At 42.8% G+C, this 26262-nt stretch overlaps 2 protein-coding genes across 12 annotated transcripts in view; one reads left to right on the forward strand and one right to left on the reverse strand.

Annotated features, from left to right (window-relative positions):
* Positions 1 to 26262, reverse strand: part of CLVS1 (clavesin 1) — a 116611-nt gene that overhangs the window by 13422 nt on the left and 76927 nt on the right. Inside the window, exons 4-5 of one of the 2 annotated variants that reach the window (XM_054017222.1) lie at positions 4880 to 4990; positions 3025 to 3260 (exon numbers count right to left, since the gene is read on the reverse strand). In XM_054017222.1, the coding sequence (XP_053873197.1) occupies positions 3025 to 3260; positions 4880 to 4990 (347 nt within the window). The remainder of the gene's footprint in view (positions 1 to 3024; positions 3261 to 4879; positions 4991 to 26262) is intronic. The other variant, XM_054017223.1, reaches the window with a different exon arrangement.
* The window catches only part of LOC128831105 (uncharacterized), a 148567-nt gene that overhangs the window by 5374 nt on the left and 116931 nt on the right, over positions 1 to 26262 (forward strand). The window lies entirely within an intron of this gene.

Below are 26262 nucleotides of genomic sequence, written 5' to 3' on the forward strand. Positions count from 1 at the left end.
CCGGAACACCCTCCCAAAGAGAGATGACTGACCGCTGTTCTCACCCATATAAACAATCTAAAACCAACCTAACCACTCTTTAAGAATGAGTTGACTTTGCCATTACTATATTAATGCTAGTTTTCATGTTTTATTACCTTGTCTATTTCAAACTTCATTGAGCTGAATCTTAGTAAACAAATCAAATCTGAATGGATTTTGTTGCTGCTGCTGTTCTGGCTATTGCACTCATCTGCAGTCATCAGTAGTTTTGCTGTGTTTTCCATCTGTTATTCAGTATTAGGGCTCTGGTATTTTTCCATAGTATGAGATAATTTCAGAGGATGGGGCTATCATTTCCCTTTGTTATGATTTTTTCTCAATGTGAGTGGTTGATTTCCGCTTAGTTGGACCAAAAGGAAACAGCAGATGTTTGTGTAAGACCCTGTTCACACTATAATATTTGCCAGGTCGTGAAACTGCTTTCAAAATCATTTTAATGCCTATGCTCAAGAACTATTTTCTATGCTGTTTTTTAGAATGTTTTCCTCATTTACACAGACTGGCATTTGCTAAAATAAACATGAAATTGTTTACAAGAACAGTTTGTGCAGTTTCATGGTACTGGGGGAAAAAAAACTGCTGAGGATGGGGACGGGAGGTACTGTTGTGGTCTGATTGCTAATTAGTATTCCAAAACTCAGCTCAGTTCTGCGTACCTGAAGCAGCTCATGTACCTGTTTCTTCTTCATTGTATCTGTACCATTTGCCATCATCAGAGACTTCCTGGGGTATTTTCTTGTCTCTGGTGTTATGTAGTTTGATATGCACAGTATGTTTTTCAGGTAAGAATGCAAGGTCTATTTTACTAATCTCTCAAAGGTTCTGTTTTTCTGTCAGCTTTGTATTAACTTCATGAAATGAAGTAAGACCATATTTCGGTTAGTTGCTCTCTGATTCCATCTCTTGGTGGTTTCTTTCTGATCTGTAGTTCTTGCCTTGTTTTCTCAATGTAAATGGTATTAAAGTCCTCAGAGGGAATGGAGTAGACATAATGTTTCACATACAGAACTTGTAGTGGGAGGTGTGTGCTCAGGTTGGCTCAAAATAAATCCTCCCTCCCCCCCAGCTGTAGACTGTATTCTCTATTCTCTTACAAAAGCGTTCACTCACTAGTAGCCTTTACATATTGCTCAAGTGCTGTGGTTATCACATCTGTTTCAAAGTTGCTGCAGTTTGAACTACAGTTCATTACTGCCTTTATCTATGATCAAAACATGAGGCACTACAACTACATATTTTTTTTTTTAAAAAAAGGGTGAAGGGGCTCTGATGATTAAAATACCCTCACTATTGTGTACTTGGAAGCGCATGCATTTACATGCCCCCCCCCATATTAAGTGAATATTTTGAATAGCAGAAGGGTCCTGTAATAATAATAGTTAGCATATGTTTATATCACTTTTTGTTTTCATTGGCCATATAATCAACTAATGTCTTTATAAATAAATAAATAGATAAATAAATTAATGGAGATATCCCATCTCCTAGAACTGGAAGGGACCTTGAAAGGTCATCGAGTCCAGCCCCCTGCCTTCACTAGCAGGACCAAGTACTGATTTTGCCCCAGATCCCCAAGTGGCCCCCTCAAGGATTGAACTCACAACCCTGGGTTTAGCAGGCCAATGCTCAAACCACTGAGCTATCCCTCCCCCTGGGATAGCAAATAATATGCTATTTATATAAGCATATATAAATAATATACTTTAGTTCAACCGCATTCCTGGGTGAAATCTCATAGCATGTTTTATGCAGGAGACTGGACTAAAAGAAATCATAATTGTTCCTTTCAGCCTTCAAATCTATGATTCTGTTAGGATCATCCTTTCTTTTGTTCCTTTGAAAATAGTATAATGACTGAAAGTGTCAGATATTTTTTTAAGTCACTCTCTAAGCATACAACAGGTGTTGGTCATCTGATAAACTCTAAACAAAATCATGCCTTGAGTTAAGATACAAGATTTTATGATGCCTGTGGAGAAGGAGCGCTTTTCTGAGTGGAGAAAAAGAGAGCGATTAAATTATTTTAATAGGGGGAAAAACTCATTTGTATTGCATGAAAAAGGGAGATTTAAGATCAAAAATCACTTACTCCTAAAAAAAAAACAACAACAAAAAAAAAAACACTGACGACAACCATAACGTTTTGTTCAGAGTTAGGAACATTTCAGAGTTACAAACAAGCTCTATTCCTGAGCTGTTCGTAACTCTGAGATTCTATTGAAGCTACACCAGTATAGGTCTGTGTAGTGTAGACCAGACCTCAGAGTGTGGTGTCATCCAGCACAGGCCCTACAATGACACTCAGAAATCCACAAACCTCACTATTCTGTACTGGGTCCCCCTCCAGTCAATTAGTGCAAATTAGTGAGCTTTGTGTATTTAAAAACTATCATTTTAAATTTTGGAAGCACTAAATACAGATCTAAAAGTAAAGATCTTCCTGTAGGCTTCAGAGACCAGCTTTACTAGCTGAACAGATAATGGGTAGTGATTGCATAGACACCTAAAGGAGACTCTTCATTTTTTAGAGGGCTACGGTGCTTGTTATATACCAACTACCAGTAGTACATTACAGGGAGCTAAAATCTATCATTGACAAGTGTGGTCAGCATGTACCAAAGCAACAGCTGTGAATGTAAAACAGCACAGAAATAATCCTGTATATTATGCAATGGAAATGGCATTCCATTGTGATTTTTTTCATTGAATACAATGTAAGGGGTCTCATTAATTTCAACTTGTTTTTGTTCACAATCATTCATAATCAGAGAAGTAATTATAGTACTGCCGAGACACTTGCCTTTTACTGCCACATAGTAATCACACTTCAGGCTAAAGTGCCCCGTACTTTCAGCTTCAGCAAAATGAGCTCCTGCCTCTTATTAAATTGGGTTAGTCCAACCATTAGACTGGTGCTGACTAAATACATAACCTATAATGTGAAACAACAGGACAGAATTTGCACTTGTGGCCAGTTCTCACCTTGTCATGTGTTTTGGTGAGCACCCCCTCTCTAGGTTGGAAGATGAGTGCTTCACGTGCATCGCGTTGTAGGAAGTGTGAGTGTATTCGTTTTCATCACTGTAGTCAGGACCAAGTAATGTCCGAGCCCAAGTTCCCATGTCATAAGGAGGAAGTGTACCTCCAAATTCAGAGGGCAGGCATTCCGGGTGTATTAGCTGGTGAAGGCTGTTCAGATTGTTACCATGGAGAAAGATCTGAAACAAAACAAAAGTACAGTCAGTTCCTTATTTCACAAAGCATTATAATTTAGAGCAGTGAATTTGCTCTACAATTTATGGGTGGGTCTTTTCAAAAGCACTCAGCATTAGATTAACTCTGCTCCCATTGAAGTCAACACTGAAAATATGGTACTAGAGATGTTCCCTGCCATTACCATAAGGTATATATCATATAAAACCAGGGAAAGGGTGGGTTGTGGAATTATTTTTGAGGGAAGGGAGGAAAGATTCCTGGAAGAAGTGTGTTCTAAAGAAGGCTCTGAAGAAGAGGGATATGGTTCTGTTATTGGATGCCACAAGAGAGAGAGCATGAAGAAGAGAGTGAGAGAAGATAATAAAGGGATCGGAAAGGTGAGAGGTCTGTAAGAGAGCTAGAGGGAGCAAGAGGAGACAAGATCAGAGATGTAAACTAGAACAAGATCATGAAGACCTTTAACATAAAGGCAATGAGCTGGAACTGGTACAGTAGCAGTTAAACCTGGAGCCCAGCTCAGTGACAGAATCACTGTCTATTTCAGATAGGCACCAAAATCTAGACCTATTTATTTTCAGAGCTCAGAAAATACTCAGTACTTTTGGTGTGCAAGGGATCATGTGCGAACATTTTCCTCAGTTTGGATCCACATTTGGATTCACATTCTCTCCTGTCAAGTGAGTTGTTTTGGGTTCAAACAAAACATGGCATTTTAACTGACTTGTCATCAAAATTGCACAATTTGCTAATTTTGTGCTGTTTCAACACATTTATAAACTGACCCAAGTCTATGTACCTGAACAATTTTCTTTCAACTTATCCTCAGTTTCTGACTTTGTAACAAAACACTGAACCACACAAAGCTTCTAGTAATTTAGGGTTTTATTTGAACACTCTGCTGAGCTCCAGTTATCCTTCTGCTCTTTAATGCAGACATGTTTTCACACTGAAGGACTCCTCAGCCTGTTCAATGCTCCTCAGATGGAGCCCAGGCCAGATTTTGGTGCCTTTCTGAGATCCATTTTAGTGACTATGGACTTCAGGATAAAAATGGGCAAAGACAGTGAGGTCTAATAATCCAGGTACATCTCTGCAGCAAAGATCTGCTTCTCCTCCTGCTGTGTGAGCTGATATAGAGAAGTGGAAGTTTTGTGGACACCAGTGGGAATTAAGAAAGGCAACCTGCTGAAGAAGCAAAACTGGCAAGTTCCTTAGAGTTGATAGTACCTCACTGGGCAGAGATCTAGCTCTATGGGAGCTTCTTCATATGGGTGGCTTCAATGGGAGACTGTGCCTGTCCCTCCACTATCACAGCTCAGGAAATACTTCCCCTGTCCATAGGCATGCCTTGTCCATTGTATGACAGGATAGTGCCTGTTCTTTGTAAGTAATCAAAGGTTCTGTGGTCCCTGACTTGGATTCTGAAAATAACCTATTTCTGCTGAATTATTGATTAAATCTAGGCTAATTGCGTACTCCAGCTGAGGCTTCAGTCATAGCTGCAGTTCTCAGAGGCCCATTCAAAAAAACACAGAGAAAAAAGAATAAAGCAAAGAAAGTAGGGAACTATTCAAGCTAATTCGGGTCTGAAGCTTCACAGGTTTCCTCTCCCTCTAATTACCCTTTTCCTTGTCTTGTCTTTGAGAAATGGTTTGATTAGTGTGTACAGGGCATGGATGTACCAGGGCTGGTTGACAAAATGGACTCCTCCAAAGCGAGCAGGAAAGCTGTCCTGTAGAGAAGAAAGAAATGGAAGGCAATTAACAGATGCACCAAATTAGTCAGGCTGCCAGCAGGACTAAAGTCAAAGGAACAAAGTAGTCGGCTTGTGGTGGGGAGATGGGTAGTGCAGGAGGACTAAGAAACACATGCACTGTTTTAAGGAGCCACTATCCCATTTCCCTCTGTGCAGTTACACCTTGGTTTCTAGTGCTTAAAAAAAGCGGATATCAAGATCTCTGCCCAAATTTCTTCTGATTCCACTCCAGCGTACCGTACTGTGCTGAGAAGGGAAATGCAGTCTGGGTGATGAACACAGCTTGTTTCCTGAACATCCCTTGAGGGGACTAATTTTAATTCCTTATTGTGTTACATAACTGAACAGCAAATTCCCACTCCTGTTCCAACACACAGCTCACTTTTTCACCCTTTCTGCTGCCCTTGCCCCTTCCCCTTTTCTCATTTCCCCCTTAAATCATCATTACAATAGCTGAACTTTCTGGGTGAGTGAGCAGCACATTATGGGGAGCAAGGTGGGTGGGAAATGCTGATATGTGAAGGTGTTGACAGAGAGAGCATGTGACAGCACCATGGAAACTAACACCACTAAGTGCTTGCTGCTGAGGTTTAGTACAAATATCCAAGCATTAGCATTCAGGTAGAGTAGTCTCACAGAGGTGTTTGCTTAGGTGCAATAGGATGCTACTGCAATGTGGTACACATAATAAATAGGAGGCTACTGGAGTTTCTTTAAAGGTACATTGTAAATGATATATTGTATCTACATTCACATCATACAAATGTCAGGGTCTATCAGGGAATAGGCTAGGCTCCTTTCACTTTTGGAAACAGTGCAACTGCTGCTGTATATATGTGCTGATGACACCCACAGAGAGAGGCAAGTTGGCTGCTTTCTGACAGGAACTGAAACCTCTTTATAAAGAACTGAGAAGATACATTCACTACTGATACATTTTGCTAGTCACCAGCTCCAAAGGAAGGCAATTATGGCTATAGCATTCTGTAAGAATTTTAGGACCAGCTCCTCAGCTAGTATAAATTAGTGTGGTTGCATTGACCTCAACAGAGCTATGATGATTAACACCAGCGAGGATACGGCCTTTACAGTAGATGCACCTGGGGAAAAATTGAAATGTATGAACTTTCAGCAAAGCCAAAAGTGGATTTCTGCTCTGTATAAGGATGATGTAAAAAGAGCACCTGGAGTTGATTGGAAAATGGCATTTCCATCCCATGGGAAATTCCCATATTTTGATATTTGCTTTTGTCCCAGTTTGGGATGAGAAGTCAAAATATCTGAAACATTTCCATTGAGAATGACATTATTCTCTGTGTCCGCCTGAGCCACCACAGTTCCTCATGGGAGCTGTAGTTCTGGGTCCCTCTTGGTCTCTGTAGCAGAGCTGCAGACCGTCTCTCCCAGTAGCTCAGCCACATGGAGAGTCTGGAGTGCAACATAAGAGATGTAGTATGGCCAGGAAACAAGGGAGCGTAGAGGAATTAGGGGCCTGGAGCTACAACTCCCATAAATCACCATGGTAGCTCAGGCAGACATTGAGATTAATGTTGACCCAAAACAAAATGTTTTGGTTCAATTTTCCTGCTATTGCTCTTTTCCCATGGCAAATTTAAATTTCAACTAAACTCCATTTTCCAATGAGAAAACATTTTGCTCAGAGTATTGTGACCAGCCCTAATGGCACCTTCTCCCAAAGTAAATCTACTTTCTACGTGAATTCAGAATTATATGGGCCATGTGGTCAGTGGTGTATATTGGCATACCTCCCCTTGGCCCACATACATATAATTTAGTGGGGAAAGTAAGTTTTACTACTGTCAGCCCAACACAGCTCTGAAGGTCGGTGATTCTGGCTTGTGTACAATGGGATATACTAAGTACAATAGTGAAGCCACCCATACAACCGCATTGTTTAAATGCATTCACATTTAAACAGTGTATGCCTTAATTATCTGTGGAAACCCCAAAAGGCAATAGGATTCCCCAAGGGGTACAGAGGGTAGCTTGCTGCAGCATCCTGCGGAGTCTTTATTAATGGGCCTTATGAACAGGACAGAGCCTAGCTTGACTTTCATATCCCAGCTTGGGTTTGTAGGGCTATCAGTTAGAAACACCCATCATTTTTCTTTTCAACTTTGTACATTCAATATGGATATTGCTGAGCGACAGCTCTGGAGCCCCAGTGTGCCATTTTCACAAAGTCACCAATCAGAGCAGAAATATATTTGGAAGAAAAGCTCATGTCTCGTATATTGTGTCTTGTATTGTTTTTAGCTAGTTGTACTAAGCTGTGTGAGATCTCTTCCTGATCACACTTGATTTCTCTGAGGCAAGATGAAAGTAACTAAAGTTGATTTTCTGTTGCAGAACTCGTGCTTTTAGGAATTCTTTGTCTTTCTTGTGCCTTTGTGATTCCGTGGAAAGGTGCATTTTATAATGAGAATTTTTGTGTGTGTGTCTTGAGTACATATTTTTTATCTCTAGCTGAGTCTTTCTTAAAAAAAAAAAAATTGGGCCTAAACCTTCCCATTGATATCAATGATAATTTTGTCATTGAGTTTTCTGGGAGCAGGGACTGCATCTTGCAAATAAGTCTGGAAATGCATTAATGACCTGATCCAAAGCTGTTTGCAATCAGTAGTAGTCTTTCAGTTTCTGCACTGGTGATGAAACTGTGACATCTGGGGATTTCTCAGACTAGCTATCTATGTACTTATCTGGCTCCATGGGGCTAGAATATGACAGCATCATAATCAGATTGTAGGAAACTTTTTGTTTCTAGTTATTGACTTAACTGGTGCTGTAGAAAAGACTTTCTGTTGCAGAATTCCTCTTTTTTGGTTTGACTTTCTCTCTCTCTTTCCAGTGCTTTTTTTTTCTCCAAAGCAGTCAGTAACAGAAATAAACACTAAAGTGCCAGAGTGGAACTCTCAAGAAAATGCTGAAGTCCACATCCACCTCAATATACTTTTTTTCTTTCAGACTGTAAAGACTCTCCTAGTTCAGAGATCAGAAGGGAGGATAACTCAGTTCTTTCCCTCTCTCAAGTTTTATGTACCACCTCTGCACTGCAATGCACAGCAGTCTGGGACTGAAAACTGTCAAGCACATAATGTTATGTTAAATAACTTGGGAGGAATATCTATGAGTTGAGTGAGAGACAATTTTTCACCACTTCCTCCCACTCCCTCCATCACCGTGTTCTTTTATTTATTTATTTTGCCATGTGAACACGCAGCAGAAACCTTCTACTGTTCTTTCTTCATTCTTTTGTGCTGAAGGCTGAAAATCAAGATGATCTTCGAACAGTAAATACAAATCTTCTGACACCAAAGGATATTAGAGAGGGAAGTTAAACTTCTGAACATAAAAGTTAGAAATGGGTCTGAGGTGGAACACTGGATCCAAACCTTCCGAACTGTTTGACATGGACTTCAACCACCAATGAGCTGAACCAACACACAAAATCCAAACAAACTTTCAAATTTGGGAAAGTTCAGATTGAAATCACATTCCAGTTCTGCAATGTGACTCAAACACATCGCTAATGACAATGTGTGTGTACAATCATTTGCAATCAAAAAGCAAAATCATCTCTCCTTCAAAAGTCCAGTGCAATCTGTGTAAAAATCCCTTCACCAATGCAAATAAATGCACAGCCTCTTCCATTTGAACACAGTTTCGCCTACATTTGGGGAGGGTTTTAATCACAAGCAAAAGTGTTTAAATCAGGTCATTTTCCTCTATATTGAGCACAAAAACTAAAGCTTCTTGCTTCTCAGTACATTTGATCAGTCCCTAATGGTTTAGAGCTTCCACAGATGGTATAGTAATAGTTCAGTAACAGTTTCTCCACAGCGAAGTACTGTGACTGATGCCACAGTGGTGTAAGGAGCCTTTCAGCTCTAGTTCCCAGGACCAAAACTAGCTTAGTTTGGTGGTGATAGGAACTGATACTCATTGCCGTCTGATGCCTCTTCAGTGGCCTATGGCTTTATGTAGGCTAGGATAAAAGGTGTATTTTTAAAACATGTTAGCTAACATGCTTTAACACATTTTGAAGCCCTCATGTAAACGGGGCAGGTTGTGTTAGCCAGCTGAGGTGAATTTTATGCTTGTCTACCCATTGAATGAACATGGGGGCTGACTATTTTCCCACCCCCACCAGCACAGTTCCTTAGGCTCAGGGTGCTGGGGAGGCTTGTACTGATACTGCCCAGGCTTTTGCTGTTTGGTGTAGTTAGAAGGTTTCCTGTTCAATCTCACAGCTTCTCCCTGCACTAAATTCAATTTTAAAAAGACACTGTAAGAACTCATTAATTTTCCCGTTGCTAATCTATGAGCCTAACGATTCTCACCAAAAGTCCTCTCTTCTAAGAAGGATTTACTAACAGAGGGCTGTAGCTAAATCTTAGTCAAATAAGATTTTGCTTTTTTTGGGGGGGGGGGTATAAAGCGTACCCAAGTACATACACTAGTATATGCTGAAATATTATCATATTGAAAACTGAAGTATAAAGTGAACGTTGGGATGCACTATCCCAGGGTTTTGTGTGTGTGTGTGTTTGTTCTCCTGCCATACTGACTAATTCACAAAATTCAATAATTCACAATAGGTCTCCCAGTCATTAGTGCAAATTAATGAGGACCCACAAACCATCCGTTCATGTATCTTGGCAGATGGTACCAATAAATTAGGTATAGAGCACAGATTTATTTAGTAAACTTGAATTTGTGATAGAATCACACTGCCATATCACGTGGTCTAACCAAATTGCTTGTAAGGTAACCTTGGGGCTGAGAAGGGAATTCTTTCACTTTTTCCTCCTACTACTACTTTGCTGAAGCAGCTCAGAACCATTTAAGAATTTAAAAAATATCCAAAACTCCAAAAAGCATGCTAAAAATTGTTATTCTGGGGTTCCCCCCACCACAGACTAACATTCAAACCAAATCAGTCTCTGGTATGACTTCTAGCTTGAGTAACTATCATGTCACCACTTTGGAATCCTGGCAGAGGTGTTACATGCAAACATGTCCTCTCTCCAAAACAGCATGCAGTCTAATTAAATATGAAAAAACCCTCAGTTCACTCTCAACATATACATACCACAGCCATCAGAAGGGACTGACCCAGTATAAGCCTCTCTCACTTGAGCTAAGGGAGTAACTGCTTTAATTGTGAATAAATAGGAGACTCTTTTTCATCTCTGGGGACAGATTTGATGGTTTGCATTTAGCCATTATATTACCCTGGTTTACTGGTGATCAATGCAAGATGCTGATTTGGACAGATGTTTCTTTATTTAGATGGATTTAAAATGTGGCTATCACTGGACTATAGACACATTTGAAAAAATGTAATGCAAAATACATACAATATCAATTGGACCTATACACAACATTTATAACTTTCCCCAACCTATCCAGACTAAAAATCTCCCTTCCTAGCTATTTCCTACCCTATAGAAAGCCTGTGAAAACAGAAGAGCTTTGCCTGGCCTGAGGGTAATAGATCAGTTATGAAATCAAATCAATAGGTGAACGGGGGCACTGTGTTTCTGGGGGGGCAGAGAAGAAAACACTGAGTCACTTTGACCAGATTTAAAAGGGCAATAAAGGGAGACACATGAATGCGTGCAAACAGCCAGGGGTAAAGTAGATAAAGTACACCAACAAATTTCTCATACATCAGGAACTGTACAAGCAAAAGCTGCTTTAAAAGGGAAACACCTCTGTAGAGTCAGTCTCCTTAAACATGCATTGTTCCCCTGAGCCATATTATTGAAGAAATCTACACCACTAGCATAGCACTTTTATTCTGTATTTCCTTCACATTGGCCTTGCAGTATCTGCTCATCTATTCTCGGCTGAAAGAATTTCAGACATGACGAAAGTAGACACTGAATGACTTCTATTAAAATGTCACAGAGAGGACAAATGCCCATAGCATTGGTTAAAGTGGATAAAGACAACCAAACAAAAGGCTATTAGGGAAGGTCTGCTGGCACTTGCCTTTCATCTCAGGAGATCTACTGACTTTAAACCAAAACACCTCATCCTACTTATAGGTTTGTCATCTCATTATGGGAAGAGAATGGGAGAAAAGGGCGTGGGAGCAGTGAGCCAAACAGTGAGGGAGTACGGAGCCAGTGACCCATAAGTAGTGGAGTGGGCACATGGACAACACATATAGTAGGCTAGGGAAGGCTGTGCCTCCCCAATCAGTCCCGCATGGCCCCACCCACACTCTGCCCCGAGGCCCCCTCCTGCTTGTCACTAGTTGGCCTCAGCCCAGGCAGACTGCTTCTCTTCCGGGACGCTGGCTGGGACTTGGCGTGGCTGGGGACATCCAGCGCTGGGGGAGCCCTGGCGCTGGAGCTGTGCCACCCGATGCTCCAGGGATGGGTGGGATGTCGTACACTGCCTGCCCAGTGCTCTGGGGCCATGCACCACCTGCCTGGTGCTCTGGGGGGCTGTGCGCCACCCACCTGGAGCTCCAGGGCTGGGAGGTGCTTAGCCACCCCAAGGCTGGAGGTGGAGGGCTGGTGGCTGCAGGGGGGGCTCCTGGTTTCGGTGGGGGGAAGGGGACTAAAGGGGCAGGACCTCAGGGGGTGGGGTGGGCCGGGCCGGGGGCTAGCCTCCTCAAGGTTCACCTGTCCATGAGTAGGCAGCTGAGAGTCTTCAAGATCCAGGAGGGTAATGAGGCAACAGTGGCAGCAGCAATGCAGTCCTGCAGGTGGGGGCAGTGGGTAGTGTTAAGTGAATTTGGATTTGCCTGGGCAAGGATCACACTTTCCCCTTTTGTCCCTGGGCAAAGAATCTCCCCTTTAAACTCCTCTCTTCCTGGAACCCCATGATCTGCCTGGACAGAGACCACTTCTTCAAACCCTCCAGCTCTTTGGCAGCCTTGCAAACACCTAGAATATAATAAGGTGATAAGTAACAGTCAGCATGGATTTGTCAAGAACAAAGCATGTCAAACCAACCTGATAGATTTCTTTGACAGGATAACAACTGTTGATAGGGGGGAAGCAGTAGATGTGGTATATCTTGACTTTAGTAAGGCTTTTGATACTCTCTCACATGACTTTCTCATAAACAAACTAGGGAAATACAAGCTAGATGAAGCTATTATAAGGTGAGTGCATAACTGATTGGAAAATCATTCCTAGAGAGTAATCATCAGTGGTTCACAATCAAGCTGGAAGGGCATATCAAGAAGGGTCCCACAGGGATCAGTTCTGGGTCCCATTCTGTCCAATGTCTTCATCAATGATTTAGATAATGGCATAGAAAGTAAGCTTATAAAGTTTATGGATGATACCATGTTACCAAGCTGGGAGGGGTTACAAGTGCTTTGGAAGATTAAAATTCAAAATGATCTGGACACACTGGAGAAATGGTCTGAAATAAATAGGATAAAATTCAATAAGGACAAACTCAAATTATTCCACTTAGGAAGGAACAATCAGTTGCAAATATACAAAATGGAAAATGACTGCCTAGGAAGGACTACTGCGGAAAGCGAGCTGGAGGTCATAGTGGATCATAAGCTAAATATGAGTCAACAGTGTAACACTATTTCAAGAGAAGTACATCCAATCATCTTCATTATCTCTTCCATTCCTTGGGTCACTACCACTGCTGTCTCTGTAGCTGTCATAGCCTTCACAGCTAAGCTCCTCTTAAGAAGGAACCACCTCCTGCCCCCTCCTCCCCCCACAAACCCTCCAAACCTACAAAAATACCACCAGGGCCGGCTCCAGGCACCAGCTTCTCAAGCAAGTGCTTGGAGTGGCGGCTCCGGAGAGGGGCAGCACGTCCAGGTATTCGGCGGCAATTCGGCAGACGGTCCCTCACTCTGCCTGGGAGCGAAGGACCTCCCGCCGAATTGCCGCCGCAGATCGCGATCGCAGCTTTTTTTGTTTTTTTGTTTTGTTTTTGTTTTGGCTGCTTGGGGAGGCCAAAACCCTGCAGCCGGCCCTGAATACCACACACACCTTCCCTCAAACTCCCCCAAACAAACTCCCCCAACACTCTCCATCAAACTCCCCTAAGAAACTCCCCCTCAAATTTCCCCCAAACTCTCCTAACAAACTCCACCCCCAAATTCCCCCCAAACTCCCCTGTTTTCAGCTCTGTTTGCTGACTTCTGTGCCGCTGATCCTGTCAACCAGCTCCAATTTCAACTCTTGAAAAAATGTAATATGACAATACTCTCTGTTCCTATCACATGCTTTAGACCCAAGTGGCACACAACAAAGACATGACCAGTCTTTGAACGCCGAGAACACTTTACTCTAGAGCTAGTTAGAACAGTTCTGACAAAACAGTCTAAGCTAGTATGGTCCCTCTCATAAAGATTTGCATGTCCTTGATAAATACACAGGGGGAGGCATAGCCATGATCTTGTTGAATGCTCTTTTGTGATTATTTTTCCTTTGGAGGAAGAGTTGTGTGGGGTTTAAATTCTGTAACTCCCATTGGTTTTAATGGGAGTGTGACAGAGTACTGGGAAATAGCAACTGATCCAGCACCCTGATCACTGTTTAACCAACGATGCTCCCAGGAAGGGCTTTACTAAGGGCATGGCTACACTTGCAGATGTAGAGCGCTTTGAGTTAAAGCAGCTCTACATCATAGCGCACAGTAGGGAAAGTGCTGCAGTCTGTCCACACTGACAGCTGCAAGCGCACTGGTGTGGCCACATTTGCGGCACTTGCAGCGGAATTGGGAGCGGTGCATTGTGGGCAGCTATCCCACAGAGCACCTCTTTCCATTCTGCCGCTGTGGTTTGTGGGAAGGGGGCGGGGGGTGCAGGGCATTCTGGGTCCTGTCCCAACACGCTGTGATGCATTGGTTCGCATCCCAGCAATCCCTCTGCTTCTGTCCACAATTGGCCCCATCTTTCAACCTTTTTTGTACTGCATGCTCTGTCTTCCCTTTCAGTCTGTGGGAATGGAGCCCGAACTGCTGAGGAATATGCTGATGAGTCTCACCAGCACATCGCATTTGGCAGTCGAGTTATTCCTTAAGATCCAAAGTGACAGTGAGGACTTTGACGATGATATTGCCTCGAGTAACACATACGACACGAGATTGCTTGTGGCATTCATGGTCATGCTCACCACTGTGGAACGCGGCTTTTGGGCTCAGGGAACAAGCACTGAGTGGTGGGATCACATCGTCATGCAAGACTGGGATGACGAGCAGTGGCTGCAGAACTTTCGGATGAGAAAAGCCACTTTCATGGTACTGTGTGATGAGCTCGCCCCCACCCTGCGGCGCAAGGACACGAGATTGAGAGCTGCCTTGACAATGGGTGGCTATTGCAATCTGGAAGCTGGCAACTCCAGACAGCTACTGATCAGTCGCTAACCAGTTTGGAGTGGGGAAGTCGACTGTTGGAATCATGTTGATGCAAGTTTGCAGGGCCATTAATCACATCCTGCTCAGACAAACTGTGACTCTGGGTAATGTGCATGACATTGTGGCTGGCTTTGCACAAATGGGTTTCCCTAACTGCGGAGGGGCAATAGATGGGACGCGTATTCCAATTCTGGCACCAGCCAACCTAGCCTCCAAGTACGATAATCAGAAGGGCTATTTCTCTATGGTTCTCCAGGCACTTGTGGATCACCGTGGGCGTTTCATTGACATTAACGCAGGCTGGCCCAGAAAGGTGCATGACACATGCATCTTTCGGAACACTGGCCTGTTCAGGAAGCTGCAAGCTGGGACTTTTTCCCCAGACCAGAGGATCACCGTAGGAGAAGTCGAAATGCCCATTGTGATCCTTGGAGACCCTGCTTACCCTTTAATGCTGTGGCTCATGAAACCTTACACAGGGAGTCTTGACAGCAGCAAGGAACGGTTCAACAACAGGCTGAGCTAGTGCAGAATGACTGTGGAATGTGCTTTTGTCCATTTAAAGGGCCGCTGGCGCTCTCTGTATGGGAAGCTGGACCTGGCCAATAACAGCATCCCTGCGGTTATATCTGCGGGCTGTACCCTCCATAACATTTGTGAAAGGAAGGGTGAAAGATTCACTCAGGCATGGAACTTGGAGGTTCAACACCTGGAAGCTGAATTTGGACAGCCAGAGAGCGGGGCTATTAGAGGGGCCAAGTGCGGTGCTGCAAGGATTAGGGATGCCTTGAGGGAGCAATTTGAGGCTGAAAGCTACCAGTAATATCTGGTGCCCTGCACCAGAGTGAAGTGCAGTGGTTCCAATGCTAGTAGGAATCTGTGTGTTGCTACGTATGATTCACTGACTTGCAGTGCCTGTTGCTTTCCTGGGTTAAGGTATCTTTTACTTTAGGCAATAATAAAGAATGTTTTTGAAGAAAAAAAAATCCATTTATTGAAAAGAAAATGCATTTATTGAAAAGAAACACAACTGCTTGGGAAACGGAAAGGGCAAGGCGGTGGGGTGGGGAACGGTACAATCACAGCTTTGCGTATGTCCTGTTATCATACTCAGTCTTCCTATTTGGAGTGCTGTGCAATGAGTGCTGCACTTCAGGATGGCTATACTGCATGGTGATGGGGGTTGAATGCAGTGGGTAAGGGTTGTACTTTTCAGGGCTGGGCGGTGAAGCTACAGGTGTTGGAGGCAGCTGGTGGCGATAAGAACCCAGATGTTGGGATAAGTAGGCTGGAGGTGACATGGGGGCACAAGGGAAAGAATTTTGGGACAAGGGCTGCACGGGGGGCAGGGCGGAAGCCTGCATGGCTACGATCACCTGGATCGAGTCCGCTTGGTGCTCCATAATGCTTATCAGCTGCTCTGTGCTTTGGTGCCGGTGATCCACATTCAGCTGGTGAACCCTCCTTTCACTCTCCCGCCACTCCTGCACTTTTTGATTTTCGTTAAGGGACTGCTGCATTACTTCATGCAGCATGTCCTCTTTGCTTCTATGTGGCCTCGTCCTGATTCTTTGCAGCCTCTTGGCCAGTGATAACACAGACGGCTGAGATCTCAAGGTTGCATCTATAAAGGCAAAATGCAACACTTAACAGAGGCAGCATTGTTCACACCAGACAGAGCAATGATTCAGCCGTACTTAAAGACAAGCACAGTCTACACAATAGCAGAAATTGCCTGTCCCAAAGCGAGTGCACATAACCCATGGGAGCCTCAAAATGGTATGTAAGCACAGGGTCAAGGGGGACTGATTCTTTCATGGCTGTACTGTCCTCTGGGTTTCTTAGGGAGAGGCAACAGCTGCAGGGGGCCCCTATACTGAACACTGTCCCCCCATTTTCCACAGGCGTTCATCCTGGAAGATATCTCGCTGCTGAGGGTGACCTGGGAAGCAAGGGAGGGTCTGCTACTACAATGCAGTTTCCACCCTGGCCCATATGCAGCTTGCCTGTGTGCAGCAACGGTCCCCGCGCCCCTCACGGCACAGTGGCACAGACATGTTAGCCTGACTGGGACAAGGACCACAGTGGCTCTCCCACAAAACCTGCGTAAGCACATTGCTCAAGTTCCGGCTGAGACCTTTGAAGAGATCACTGAGGCCAATTACTGTGATGTGAGAGAGCACATCAATGCCCTATTCCGCATCTAGGCATGCATGCAGCCCTAACCCTCCTCACCCCAAAAGCCCACACCGAATAACTTCCTTCCCAAAATAAAAGCCGCTTACTGGGAACCTCCTCTGGTGTTTGTCCTTCCCCAAGCACCGGCCGCCGCAACTGACTATCTTCCTCCTGGCTTGAGAACAGCTCCTGGCTGCATGCATCTAGGGATGCTGGGGTGTCTTCCTCCTCCTCAGCACCCTCGCTCCTGCTTTGCTCCTCCTCCTCCTGCCTTGTTGGACTGGACTCTGAAGTGTCGATGGTGGTACTCGGAGTGGAGGTGGGCTCCAGTTCTTTGTAAAAATGGCAGGTTGCGGGGGCAGCACCGGAGTGGCTGTCTGCCTCGTGCTTTGCAGTAGGCATTCCGCAGCTCCTTCACTTTAACCCTGCACTGAAGAGCGTCCCGGTCATGGCCTCTTTCCATCATGTCCCTTGATATCTGCCTGAAGGTATCATAATTCCTACGGCTGTAGCGTAGCTGGGACTGGACAGCTTCCTCCCCACAACACTGATGAGGCCCAGCACCTGGCCATTGCTCTATACTGGGGATCGCCTGGCGCGTGGAGGCATGGTCACCTGCAAAGATTCGCTGAGAGCACTCCACGCCTGGCTGAGCAAACAGGAAGGGGATTTTCAAAATTCCCAGAGAATTTAAAGGGTGGGTCTGATGGTTGGTCACCTGAGGGCAGGGCAGTAGAGTTCCAACTGATGACCAGAGTGGCTAGAACAGGCATTGTGAGACACTTTTGGAGGCTGATCAGAGTGCATTAACAGACCAGGGCGTCCACACTGGCGTCGCGTCGCTCCAGCAGGGGCGCATCAAACGTTATTCCATTCGCCAAGATGGAGAACCAGGAGCGCTCTAGGTGCCTTGCCAGTGTGGACGGGTCATGAGTTAGAGCACACTGGGCTGCGCTCTAACTCGCAAGTGTAGCCATGCCCTAAGGAGAGGAGTTTCTGTTTACCAGATCAGATTGGGGCAGGGAAGCTAATGAGCTAATTAGCCCATTAACAGGGACACTGGATAACAAAGAACAGGAAGGAAATGCAAGGGGCTGCAGACCAGACGAGAGAGAGACACAAGGCAAGCTGGACCTATAAGAGAGCTCTTTGTATGGAGAGACCTTTCCCACCCATCCCCACCCCTTGGTAGAAGGGATAGCTAAGCTGAATGACTCTGTAAATAGTAAGGTGGTGAGGTGAAGCACTGTATATAAACTACAGGGTGATATCTCCAAAAGGAAGGTCTCTGAGCAATCTGTATGAGAGCAAAGAAAACAAGAGGAGCAGCAGGTGCCCCACCACAGGGAGTCATAAATCTAAATCCTGGTTCATTGCTGAAAATGTGCCCCTAGGGACATTTAATACAAGGCAGCTCTTAATATAGTGATAAACACATTCCTGCATCACTGCCTTTGATTCTGCATCACACACACACAACAATGGAAATGTATGGAAGATATCTGATCATTTGGCATTATTTGTGTCGTTCGGTCTCCACCTCATTTCTAATATGCCACTAGGTTTACTTTTTTGCCACCTCTCCATGAAGAAGTGAAACTTGTTTCATGTATTTGTGTTTCACAAAGACGAAAATAGGCCCAGAGCTAAATTGACAGGAGTGGAACAAAGTGCTTGTTCTTCAATAAAATATAATCTCTTTGTATAGCACCCTGCCCCTATACAATCCTTTTTTCCTAATAATGCAGCAGTGCCCAGCTAATAAGAAACCCAATTGTAATTGACTGTCCCTGAAATATATTTTGAGGCCAAACACAATATGATTAATACCAGAGATTCATGGCTTCACACTGAGCAAAACGTCTTATTTAGAAACGTTGTCTGTACAGTGACAGATAGCTTTTTGAGTTTTATTCGTGATATTTTCTGTGCAATGCATTTAAAGATCAGCTATGAAGGACACTTTGGACTAAAAAGCCTACTGATATGCACAGAGAGAACAATGATTTTCATCATGATTGATTATTTTATCTTTTTTTAATAGTATAGGCATTGCTGGTAGTGCCACCTATAATGAAGGTTACCCAACACTTTTCATTATGACACCCTGTGTCAGTTGCTTATAACTTTACCAGACTGTAACTGTTTGGGCTGCAATGGTCAAAGCCAGGTCTCTGCCTCAGGCTGATATATTTTTTTTTTTAACAGTTTCAGCTAAAACAATTCAGCCATTCCTGAGAATGAGGTTAGGGGAAAACACTTTGTTTTGCCCATGTTAATAAAATTCTTATGACCACTTTGTTGAAAAACTTTATTGCCCAAATGCTTTGGAGTAAGAACTTGAAATTTGGTCGGGGGGAGGGATCACACGCGTATTAGGAATGTGCATTTGATGTTTCTGTGAAAAGTTGCCCAAATTTGGCCAAGCTATGAGCCTCCAAAAATGGAAAAATCTCAGTTTTCACATGCTATAATGCACCTGTATTGTGCAGGTGATCAGATTGGATGATCACAATGGTCCAATTTCAGTTTGCACATGCTATAATTAATTCAGGGGAGTCCTGTGGCTTGTATTGTGCAGGAGATCAGACTGGATGATCACAATGGAGCCTTCTGGCCTTGGAATCTATGGATCTATACTCAGCAGAGACTTAAGAGTTTGGCAACTAAATTTTCTGATGATTCCTTCTGCACCGAGCATGCTACGGCTTAGGGCAGATGGGGCTGAGTAGTAGCTTTCCTGCAATTGCTGCCCCCAGCTGTATCATAATGCATACACACAAGGATCCGTATTAAGGTTGACTGGACAACCTTAATTCTGGTATTTCTTAAGTTTTTAGTGCTTGAGTTTGCAACCTTAACCTTTTTTTATATTTTTATATATATAATATGATCACACATATGCCATACTAAACTCTATTAACTTACAGTGAAAGTTGCTCCAGGGAATTTCCTATCAATTCAATCACTAAAAATCATGGGAATTGCCAGTTAGGGCAGCATTAACATCCACATCAATCTCAGACCACATGCCTTACCATACACCAACCATATTCACCGACTCTTGACATCTACAACAAACACTTTTACTTCCAGCGTACAACTAGCTTCAGTGCACACAACCAATTTCTCATTCTTTCACTCCAATGCACAATCATAACTCTGATCTCAAAAAGAGCATTATAGTTTACCAATAAGAAAAAGTTGCTGAAAGAACCCTCAATTTCCACAATCCAAGCAATCCCAAGGGAAGCAGTGATTGTAGCTCACCAGCCATTTCATTGCCTACAGCCAAGAATGAAAATCATGAGTAGAGGAAACGTTGACTAACTCCAGTGAAATTTTGCAGCTTGAGCAGGAAAGTCTCATGCCTGTCTTGTGCAGGAGGTCAGACTTGAGGATCACAATGTTCCCTTCTGGCTTTTGAATCTATTAATCTATGTTCAGTAGAGACTTGTTAGAGTTTGGCAGCTAAATTTTCTGAAGAGTCTGCCTGTAGTTCCACATTCCTCCACCTCAATACCAATGCAGGACAAGCCTGCAGAATACAAGTAGATCTATCACTTTCCCCTTCTGAATCTCAGTAGTGACTTCCTCACCCCAGGTCAATTCCAGGGTGCAGGCTATATGGTTCTGTGGTATTTTTTTAATTAGTTCTGATTATTTTTAGGAACTATTTTTCTTGGAGCATGAGTAGGGAACTGTGGCCATTCTTCAGATTTGCTGAACTTTTGTGGCTAGCAGCAGACCTTGACTTCAGATGTTGGCATCACCCACCTCAGCTTCAAGAACACACAAAATTTCCCCTCTTCAAACTGCTTCTTGAGTCTAGCATAAAGTCACACATCGAAGTGGGCTGTAGTCCACGAAAGCTTATGCTCTAATAAATTTGTTAGTCTCTAAGGTGCCACAAGTACTCCTGTTCTTCTTCAAGCGTTTATTAACACTTAAAGTCTCAGATAAAATACATCTTCTTTAGCTGTTTGACTGCCTGCTGTACTTATAGTTCAGGTTCCCAAGGTTGCAGCTGCTGCCTGGCCTGAGAGATTGGGGAAACGGGGAGTTCTCTCTGAAGGGCCCCCAGCTAGGAAATTCTCTCCCCTGGATGTATGCAAAGCTCAAGACCTTTTGCTGTTGTTTCTGCTTCATTTTGGGGGTTTGCATGTATTTTGTGTGTGCATGTGTGTGTAATTGTTTGATGAGGTTTGTCAGACCTGTTGGGGAATTTACCCAGTCACGTTGCATACTTATGGAGTGGTCACTCATCACTTCTTAGGTATGATTGCAGCTGAGTTTCTATTTAAAGTTGAATTTTGCATCCCTTCTAAAATCCATCATAAAAATCTTGGTACATTAATGGCATGGAGGGCTAGGTTTGTTTTTAAGATACGGGTCTCGACAAAGTAAAGTTCATGCTTGTGAACATGACTTACAGCGGTAAGCAAGGGAAACCACCCAACTCAGACCCAGCAAAATCTTTATCACAAACTAACTGCATTGCAGCCACGCTCCATAAATGCAGGATTTCTTTTATATCAATAATGTGCTGGAATCTAACATGAGTCATCAGAAAAGCTGCATTACCTACTGATTGCTAAAGTATTTCACACATACACAGGATGGATATGCACAGGGGTATGTCCATCAGCTTAACTGACCAATTACCCATTATTGAAACTGATAGCTGGCACAGTAATGTATCTAATCTTTTATGTTGTTTCTTGGCCAGCTTTCCAGTGGATCAAGGTTATTTCTACTAGGAGCATTTCCAGCAGTTTGGTAAGAGTTTAGATATAACACTTCAGAACCAAAGCTGGTACTTGTCCACAAAACATTAGTGTAGTGTGAGTACTATTGGAAAAAAAAAAAAAAGGTTTAACATTGGGGGAATACCTGACCAGGAATGTTTTTTGATGACAATGCACATTTGCCATGTATGGGTAGTAGTTTCTCAGTGTAGTGAGTCTTTAAACAGAAATTCAAGAGAGGGGCCACTGACACACTTATGGTCCAGAAGAAGGAAGGAGTCATTCTGTATAATTACATCACTACCATTCTTCTCTATCTCTACAGTCATTTGGTGGGAAAATTCAGGTCTCCGCATATGTTGGCACCTCCCCCAAAAGTGGTTTCAAGGCCAATCAGAAAGCACCAGTTTCATAATTATCTGATTTATTCCATTGATTGCCTTAATCCAGCCCTGAAAACCATCTGAAGCACACTGTGACACAAGGTATTCCATGGCTTTGACCATATGGCCACACACCTACCGGAGAAACAGTGATGGTAGCGTCTCCCTCCCTGCTTAGAGAGGGCAGGCAGGTGGGTAGCAGCAGAGGCGGAGAATAGAGAGAAGGAGGCAGGAACAGTGGGCAAGACTGGACTGGGACATATGCCTAGTTTCAGTTGAACTGGCCATGAGAGCAAGACATCTGCTCATCATGTGCATGCCACTTAACAATGGCTTTTTCATCCAGTCACACCACAGTTCTCTATAATTCGTGTTACTTCCATGGCGAATCATTTTTATAACTCCATAAGTCCCCTTTCCCAATTCTTAAAACAAGACACAGTGTAGTTTCCAGTATTGTTAATGCCATCCATTCCAGAGTACTCTCCTAAATAGATAGTATATACCATAGAAATAATCAAGACTCCCACAAAAACATAAAGCAGCTAGCACCAGCGACTGTACAACCGCTATTAGAATGTTCAAGAGTCAGATACTGTTACCACAAGGCCATTTCTGAAGGACTTTAAAATGTGTTGTTCTTACAGAATAACCTCTCTCTTTTTTTTGCTGTGAACAGTTAAACCAAGTTCAACATGAATCACACCAAGGATAATTCATAATCTTGTACACTGTTCATGTTATGCTACCAAGCTCTGTTTTTGTAATGTTCTGTCTCAGGCAACATTGTTGATCAGGATCAGGTTGCATTCTCTGACCTACTGTTAAGGTCTCTTAAATTTCTCCATTACACATATTGATTAATGTTGCTCCCCCACAGCTTTCCAAATTCCAATAGTGAAGCTGCTCCTTTAGCTTGCTGACTAGAAGTCTGCGGATGAAATCCTGGCCACACTGAAGTCATTGAGAGTTCTGCCATTCAATTCAATGGAGCAGGATTTCAGCCAGTATTTTCTGGGCAAGAGTACAAGAGCTATATTCCTCATTGCTGCATAAACAGTATATGGCTAGCTAAAGAGCACATGTCTGTATCTTGCTAGAGATAGTTACAAGAGTAATATGTACTTGTCAGGAAATGTAAACAAGATGGCAAACTCTCTCTCCAAGTCACAGGGATATACAAAACTCTAGTTATGAAATTTTGAAGGTCACCTGATTTGGGAGATTCATGCTAAACTGAGTGGCTCATGAATTTGTACTACCTTATGGTTTCTGCACAAAGGCAAGTGAAACTCAATCATTCTGAATGAGTTCTATTTCAAGCTTTGGGTTCAGGTTCATGTATATTCATGAACAATGTAACTGAAGAAAAAGTTGAAACCAAAAACTTACAAATTTCACACACAGAGTAAGTTATGGGCAATATCTTCTCTACCACCAAGAGAATCTGTATAAAACACTTCTCTGGGACTGAAGAATGAGAGCTGCAGTCAAATTTGCAGAATTCCCCTAGCTATAGAGCAATCCTGCTGTGAATATAAACTGAACCTCAACTGTGGACCCAACTCCACATGAGGTTAGGGTTAGGAAAATGTCTATATAAATGACAATTTGGTTCTGCACATGCCTGCCTCTCTAGGGGTTCATCTCCCATTACAGTGAATTGGGAGCTTTTCCATCAACTTCACTGAGCTTTGGATCAATTCTTATAAATTAAATTCCTTCCTGGTGTGTTTCCAGTGAGGTTATTGGAATTACACCAGGGATGAATTTAGCCCTATACATGTCATGTCATAAATCTGTCATGTTAAACTTACCAATGTATCTTATTTCTGACTCCAGACGCACTGTTGTTGACGATGTATAAAGTAGAAAATGTTTGCATCTGTAGTGTTTGCAGTTAGGCAGCTATTGCTTTATCTTTTAAATTGAGCAAAATTTGATGTGAAAGTCATATGGGGAGGATAAATATGGAACATCAAGATGCCATTTTTTCCAGTCACTTTTCAGAGCATAATCACATTTCAGAGCCATCTATTGAAAGCCTTTCCTCCTTCTAAAGAGAGAATCGTATAGTTTGGTAGGTATAGTGTAGCAATGTCAGGCTTTTCTAAAGAACCCATCAGCATGGTATCTACATAATAGCTTAAGGCGTAAAGAACAGTACATACTGCTGAAGAATTTCAAGTTCTTTGTTCCATTTTTTTAATCTCAGGCTCTGGGGAAACAACTGCAATATCAAGCAAGTATATTTTAAATGCTGCCTACGCTTTGTCTCAGGCTTGGGAAGATGAAATGATCTTGCATTTAAATGGAAATAATATGGAACGCTGATCTGATGTCAGTTTGAAAGACTGATATTATCAGTGGAAGTCTATAAGAAAGAGTTTGCAGTTTGCAGTGATGTCTGACTACCATGGGGAATATTCAGCAGCCAGTATTAAAGAGCACCATACAGTTGAGTCACAGGATGGCTTGGATGCTTGCAAGAGACTAGGCTCACCTCTTTTGTTCTTGTACATAGAATTCTTCTGCTTTGCACTGAATAACACTGTCCACATCCTTCTGTATTACCACCCACCTTATTCATCCCTGTGCACACACCCCTCATATTTGGACTTCTCCCAGCTATCTTTCTCTCTGTGACAGCCCACCACCAGCTTCTCTTTCATTCTCTTTCTTGGAGCTCCCCAAATTTCTCTTTCTCCCATAGGGACTTCAGATTCCCTCCTTCCCATCCAATGATCCCACACTTTAAAATCCATCTAACCCTTGAGACTCATATATTGGGTGTCAGGGATGTCTTATCTCCAGCAGCTTTGATGGGTGGGCCTCTGTGTTTGTTCTTAGACCCTGGTGCCTTCAAATCTGGTGCCTAATGCACTCTGGTGTGCTCATTACAAGGGAAGCCCAAGAATGGGGTAGACTAGAAAATAATCCAAGTCCCCAAGGGCCAGACCTGAACACAGTCTCCCCTATATAAATAAATAATAATGGAGATATCCCATCTCCTAGAACTGGAAGGGACCTTGAAAGGTCATCGAGTCCAGCCCCCTGCCTTCACTAGCAGGACCAAGTACTGATTTTGCCCCAGATTCCCAAGTGGCCCCCTCAAGGATTGAACTCACAACCCTGGGTTTAGCAGGCCAATGCTCAAACCACTGAGCTATCCCCTCCCCCCAGGAGGGATTCCCAGCTATTCCCAGTCTTTGGCCCTGGTTGCTTCTGCCACTGTTATTTCTGGGGCACCCGTTTTTGACTCACCCTAAACATCTTTGGTGTTTTTGAAAAACCATACAGTTTGATTCAAGCTCTTAGTGAAAGTAATTCACTACAGATCACAGGATTCCCAGAGAGATGCAATTCTTGCATGAGTCCCCCAGAAGAACAAAAACTGTTATTAGCAACAAACAAAGAGGTATAGTCCCTGGTTGTGCAGGGAATTGGGAGCTACCCACAGTAGTCCCTAAGCATGAGGATGTGAATATCCTTCACATACTTCAAATACTTGTCTGCCACTGGATTGTTGCCTACTATAATTCTTCTCTTGACAGTAGACTGTACTTATCCTCTTACTTCCCATGGTCCTTAAAACTGTCTCTTTTCCTTCAGGGGCCTGGATGAGCAATGGAAACTAAAGAAAACCTTGTCTAACAATATGATAGTTGCTGGGTACTATCTCAATTGTTTGTGTCAAGTAAGAAAGAAAATGATCTACAGAATATGGCAAAGGAAAAACATGTTTTCAGTAAAGGTCTTTGTACATGATCAATTACTAAAGTTATAGCATGCTTCTAAACAAGGCTATTATTCACTGGATCAACTGTAAAAAAAAAAAAGCTACCCATTTAGAATAAACAAACATGCTGAACCATTCTGTTTCCATCCAATAGCCAGTATAAGGGAAGCACAATCCCCTTCTCTATGCATTATCGCATAGCTAGGCAAATAAAAATCAACAATTTTTCAAAAATGAAAAAAATGGATTTTTAAACGTAAATCAGATTTTTTAACTTAAATATTTTTTTAAAATAAACCTATTTAAAATTAATTTGAAATTATGATAACCTATGTTAAAGGCCTAAACTTACTACAATCTATTGAAATAATTTAAATTAAATTTTAAAAAATAATATTAATCAGTTCATGATTGCTGATGAAATTTCAAAGTCAGACCACTGAATTGGTGGAAGTCACTGGCCAAGCAAGTGGAACCAGAGTTTGCAGAAGTGTCAAATCAGCTTTTGACTGCCTTTTGTAGGTGCAGAGAGAATATTTTCTTCATTTCAGTTTATTCAGCTAGTTCAGTTCAATTACTATTTTAAGAAACCAATTGGGAGTTGAAAAAGCAGAAAGTCTTGTTTTCCTCTTCCACTCTAAGATCTACTAGTTCTAAAGTCTTGAAGGATGTGGTAACTAGAAACAGTTCAGTTCACTAACCACAGGAAACACTTGCTTTGTTTAATAAATCAGCAGATTTTAAATGCAAAACACATTTTTATAAGCTTAGGGCTTGATGACATAAACATTTAGTTCATGGCAAGCTGGGATGTGAATCTACCTC

This window comes from Malaclemys terrapin, chromosome 2 (genome assembly GCF_027887155.1).
Source record: "Malaclemys terrapin pileata isolate rMalTer1 chromosome 2, rMalTer1.hap1, whole genome shotgun sequence".
NCBI classification, from domain to species: domain Eukaryota; kingdom Metazoa; phylum Chordata; order Testudines; family Emydidae; genus Malaclemys; species Malaclemys terrapin.